Raw genomic sequence first — 6,449 nt, 5'->3', positions numbered from 1 at the left:
GAGCATATCAGAGATCGGCAGTATGTTGATCCTCATTTGCTTGTCCTTAGGGATACAGTGCGGCACGGGGTTGCCAAGCAGGTTACAGTCAGAGATGATGGAGTTTTGAGGATGCAGGGTCGTGTTTATGTGCCTAATGTGGATGGACTTCGTGAGTTGATTCTAGATAAGACCCATAGTTCCCAATATTCTATGCATCCGGACGCCGCAATAAACATTTATTCTAAAAAGTAAAATCATGGAAAATAACACTGAAACTGAGAGTACAAATCCGCAAAAAATATCCATAAACAATGAGTTAATTACCGAAAACAGGCATATTAAAATAACTAAAAAATAAGGAAAATAAGAAAGAAGCTAAAGAAACTATATCTAGAATATGAATACCTAAGTATTACAAAAATAGACAAAGCTAGGCTATCTGGATTAATTGATACAATATCTAAAACAGAATACAAATATATTTACTATCTTAAAAATAAAAAATGAATAAAGAAGAGTTCGCACTAGAAGAGAAAACATATAAAAATCCAGAAGGATTAAAAATAACAATAATATTTTCCAACATAGGAAGAAGATACAAGAAAATAGGAAATAACCTAAACTTAATGTTAGAAAAAGAAACGGTAAAACTAGAAGGTAGTTTAACCGCAATGGTTAGAATAACAAAAGAAAACGAAGAAATAGATAGAAAATGAGAAATTAAAGAAATACAACAGCAAGCTAAAGAAAAAATACAACAGATAGAGGAAGTAAAGAACACTAAAATAACAGAATTAGAAATGCTAAAACAGCTATATACAAATAAACTAAAAGAAAAAGAAAAACGTAAAGAAGAAGAACAAGAGCTAAGACTGACAAATGAGATAGAAAAATTTAAATTACAGTTAGAAGAGGTACAGGATAATCCACCAAATATAAGCATAAAAGAAATAAATAACCAAAGTGGTAACGACAAAGATCTAGGAGAAGACTATTCAGAAACAAGTGAGACGTACACAAAACTTATAGAAAAAACAGAAAAGATAAAAACAAATCCAGAAATAAATATGGGAGATATAACCGAGGATAAACCAAGCACATCAGGAGTAAAAAATCCAAGACAACTAAACCCAACCTATTACAGAGTAAGTTATGATTCATATGATAGGAACAAAACATTATGGTATAAAAGGCTAAATAGGAAATGGACACCAAGACAGATAACTGAACAATGTAATTTTTTAGATCTAGATTGTGTAGCAGATATAAATAAAACAATCCAATTGTGGATAGGATATATCTCAAAACAATAATAGATAATAAAATAGTAATAGCTGAAACACCGGGATATATAGAAAGAACACTCATAAGAACGGTAAAACTATGGTTACAAAATTTAACAATTGAAAGCTTAGATACATTAAAAAGTAATAAAAAACTTGATGGTACAGCTGTAACAACAGTTACAGATATATTGAATAAATATGAAATAGCAATAAGAAATGAATTTAGTAGTATGACAACAGAAGTAGAAGAACAAAATAAAGAAAAAACTACAAATAGAAATTTAATGACAAAATTAGCAATATGTAATATGTGTTATATAGACGAATATACTTGTGCATTTAGAAACTATTATTATAAAGGAACATATAGTCCGGATGAAAGTAAGGAAATAAGAAAATTATATTTTACCAAATTACCAGAACCTTTTAGCTCAAAAATAATAAAAAATTGGAATGAAGCAGAACTAGCAGATACTCTAGGAGCTCGAATAAAATTTCTACAAAACTGGTTTATAGAATTATGTGAAAAATATAAAGAAAATATCAAAATGGATAAAATATTAGTAAAAAATTTGGCATGCTGCAGAAATAGAATAACACCCCAATTTGGCTGCACAGATAAACATTACAAAAAAGAATGAAAGAGAAAAAGATATAAATCCAAATATAAGTATAAGAAACCAAGAGGAAGATATTATGTAAGAAATTACAAACATAAAAAACCATATAGAAAAAAGAAAAAACTAACAGAATGTACTTGTTACAATTGTGGAAAGCTACGACACTTAGCTAAAGATTGCAAATTACCAAAAACCCAAAGAAGAAACAAATTACCGAAATAATAATAGACAATGATAAATATACACAAATAGAATATATAGATTATGAATTAGGAAGTGAAGACAATATATATGAAATATCAGAAAATGAAAAGAATATAAATAATAATATAATAGAAGAATCAGACGAAGATAATTATGACTGAAAAGATATACAAATCATACAACAAGAAGAACACCAAGATGAACAATCTTCAGAACAAAAAATAATATTTGACACCACCATATTTGAACAAATAAAAGGAAAAGAATTGGATCTAAGCATAGACAAAATACTAGAAGTACCAACAATAAAGAATTGGTTTAAAAGACAAAAAGAAGAATACTATGTAGTAAGCCAAAGAGAACATATAATAGACTGTAAATACATTAAAGGTAAAGCAAGAATACCAATTTTAAATAAAAAAACTATTAAATAAATCAATACAATATATAAAAGCAAAAAAACCCAATAAAATACGTACTTTTAGGAGGAAAAGAGATACTAATAAAAGCATGTTTTAGAGAGGGAATAGATACCCCTATAGAAATATACTTGGCAGACGATAGAATTGTACAACCTATAGAAAAGAGTATAATAAGTGCAGTAAGAGGTAACTTAATATACCAAAAATTTAAATTCATAATAAGTGCCAACTATTCAGTGGCAATAGATGATAAAAATATAGATAAATCATTAGTGCTATACTGGAAAATGTCTGGAATAGAACTAGCACCAGGAAGTAAGATATTCACAGCAAGATGTAAAAATCTATATGTCTTAACAACAAAACATAAGATAACAGCTAAACATAAAATAAATAAAATTAAAATAGAAAATCTGTTCGAAAGAATAGTATCAGTTATAGACACCAATGATTATAGTTATAAGGAAATGGATATAGAAGAAGACTTAGAAATAGTAAAAGAAAGATTGAGCACGTCAAAACGAACAAGTAATGAGATACCAGAGACATCATCAAGAATAAGTACATCAAGAAGAATAGATTACATAACTCCACAAAAATTAATAGAACAAAAAATAGAAGAAATAAACCCACATCATTATTATATAACAGGAATAATGGACCAAAGAAAATATTTAATATTAATAAATACAGGACAAGAAGAGAATTATGTTATAAGAGAATTAATACTAGAACAAGAGATAGTAACAATAGAACAGCAAAATTCAGAATTACCAAAAGCACTAAGAAAAAATGAAGAAACAACTGAAAAGGAATTAATTATTGGAGGAATACCAATATTAATAAATTTTAAAATATATCAAGGAGATAAAAACATTACACTAGGAATAAAATGGTTAGAAAAGGTCAAACCATATAAATTAGAAGATAGGCAATTAACAATAAGTTATGAAAATAAAAAGATAATAATCAAAAGAACCTTAATATAATGCCAAAAATATATATACTTGCCAAAATAATAGTAGAAGGATATTATAATAGATATTATACACCTATGATGGATACAGGAGCAGAAGCTAACATGTGTAAACATAATTGTCTACCAGAAAATAAATGGAAAAAACTAAGAACCCCCCTAGTAGTAACAGGATTTAACAATGAGGGAAGTATGATAACAAACAAAGCAAGGAATCTAAAAATACAAATATGGGATAAAATATTAACCATAGAAGAAATATATAGTTATGAATTCACAAATAAAGATATATTATTAGGAATGCCATTTTTAGATAAGTTATTCCCACATACTATAACAAAAACACATTGGTGGTTTACTACCCCGTGTAAGCAAAGAATAGGAGCAAAAAGAGTAAATAATAAATTAAGAAAAACAACACTCTGGATTAAGGGAACTGAGAAAATTACCCAGAAATTAGAAAATATGACACAAAGCAACCATAATATAGAAATAATCATTTTCTCAATAAACAAGATAAAACTACTCCAAGATAAATTAGAACTACTATATAATGATAATCCACTACAAGGATGGGAAAAACATAAAACAAAAATAAAAATTGAACTAATAGATGAAAATAGTATAATAACACAAAAACCTTTAAAATACAATTTTAATGATCTAACAGAATTTAAAATACATATACAGGAATTGTTAGACAATAAGTACATACAAGAAAGTAATAGTAAACGCACTAGCCCAACATTTATAGTAAATAAACATAGCGAACAAAAACAAGGAAAAAGTCGTATGGTTGTAGATTATAGAAATTTAAAAGCAAAAACGAAAACATATAATTATCCGATACCAAATAAAATACTAAAAATCAGACAAATACAAGGATATAACTATTTTAGTAAATTTGACTGTAAATCAGGATTTTACCATTTAAAACTAGAAGACGAATCTAAAAAGTTAACAGCATTCACGGTACCACAAGGATTTTACGAATGGAACGTATTACCATTTGGATATAAAAATGCACCAGGTAGATACCAACATTTTATGGATAACTACTTTAATCAATTAGAAAATTGTATAATATATATAGATGATATACTGTTATATTCTAGAACAGAGAACGAACATATAAAACTACTAGAAAAATTCATACACATTGTACAAATATCAGGAATTAGTTTAAGTAAAAAGAAAGCAGAAGTAATGAATGGTATGGGAAAAAGATTACAACAGCTAGAGAAAAGCCAGCCAAGTCAGCAGCATGACTATAAAGATGCGGAGCTAAGTCGATCGGAAGACTCAAAACTTCCAGAGTTAGAAGGAGATGTTGGGAAACTCCAAAAAACCCATAACAAAGTTTGTTTATATACAGCTGCAGGTACAAGTAAACAAGTTTACAAGAAGCCACATACCAATGTCAATTTAAACAACATATTTGATAAACCAATTACTCCGAAAAGGCCAAAAGAAACAATAGTTACGACACCACAAACCTCAACCTATGCCAACAGCCTACACCAAAATAAAAAATATATAACCATATTACCCAGACCTATATTGAAAATATATACAAAATCCAAACATTTCTAAACTTTAACCCCAGAGCAACTACTACAACAGATCCAACACAGGACTATATAACCCAAAAACTCCAAGGATATAATAGACTTATTGCACAGCCAAAAACTAAAGCCAGTTTAGTAAAAACATGTTACAATTATGGATTACTTAGCACGGTATATACCTATGATGGAGAAGAGAAAAGTGGAATACCGGAACTATATAAAGCATTTATTACATTTAAAAGAATTACAAAAGGAAACCTATTTTTTATAAAATTCTATACAGCACCAGCTGAGATACTATACGATGAAATAAAACCTATTATATAGGTTGTAAAAATAGGATTGACACGAGATATGATAATACCAGAAGAAATAGAACAACAACCACCAATACCAAAAATCGAGATACCAGGTTTTTACGCCAACAAAAGAATAATTGGAATAGCAACTATTATCCAAGAACTAGCCAACAATTATTTACAAGAAAATGCAATCTGGAGCTACTACTCAAGAGATCAACTAATGATATATGCGAATTCAAGAGAACTACGACAAGGAGATATGGATGAAGTCCAAAAATGGATTTTATCATTACTAAAACCAGAGATACACCCAACTACAAGAGCACTAAAGAAAGGATTTATTTCCAATGAATTATTGACAAGATATTGCAAATTAGTAGGGCACAAATACCCTGATCATATATGTTCAAAATACAACGGAGAAGATAATCATGTACCAGAAGTACAACTGGAATGAAGATATCAGCCTAAAGACAAAGGAAGAAGACAGCTATTGCAAACAGACAATGTAAAAAGTCATTCATATAGTACGAGTCATATTCATGAACAGTAAAGGAAGTTCATGAAAAGACGATTGTGAATAGTAAGAGTCATTTAAGTATGTAAAGAGTCGTTTAAGTATGTAAAGAGTCATTTGTAAACAGTAAGAGTCCTTTAAAGCTTTCTATATATAGTTTGTAAATCAGAAGAAGAGAAGACACACCCTCACCTTCTCTCTCTTATCTTCTCTCTCTTATAAGAAATATTTGAGTTATATACGAGTCTCTTTAACAACTATGGAACATTTAAACAAGTTACAAGATCAGGTAAGTTTATTCATAATCATGTCTAACTAAACTTTTATATTCCTTATAATCTCTTGAATATCATAATTGTTTATCATGTTATAGTACTGTTATAAAGAACATCTTGAGAAAGTTTGCCATGTCTAATAATGCTGAGATAGTTAAGCCCAGACTATGCCATCCTAAGGTCGAAGCTGGTAGGCAAGGAAACCGTTTAGGGGAGTAGACAGAGTTGAGGCGCTGTTAGGGAAAATGATTGAAGCAAGAAAAATATGGTAGTGACCAGAAAAGATTGTTCAGTATA

The 6,449-nt window shown here is 28.9% G+C and overlaps 1 protein-coding gene across 1 annotated transcript; it reads left to right on the top strand.

Annotated features, from left to right (window-relative positions):
* The first annotated feature begins 4,696 nt into the window (after positions 1–4,696).
* LOC138873528 (uncharacterized) lies at positions 4,697–5,817 on the top strand. The gene is made up of 2 exons (XM_070151998.1): positions 4,697–4,871; positions 5,399–5,817. Exons 1-2 carry the CDS (start codon positions 4,697–4,699, stop codon positions 5,815–5,817), a joined length of 594 nt encoding a protein of 197 aa, XP_070008099.1.
* The last annotated feature ends 632 nt before the right edge of the window (positions 5,818–6,449 follow it).

The sequence above is a fragment of the Nicotiana sylvestris genome, chromosome 7 (genome assembly GCF_000393655.2).
Source record: "Nicotiana sylvestris chromosome 7, ASM39365v2, whole genome shotgun sequence".
NCBI classification, from domain to species: domain Eukaryota; kingdom Viridiplantae; phylum Streptophyta; class Magnoliopsida; order Solanales; family Solanaceae; genus Nicotiana; species Nicotiana sylvestris.
This window is presented reverse-complemented; position numbering and strand designations above follow the sequence as displayed.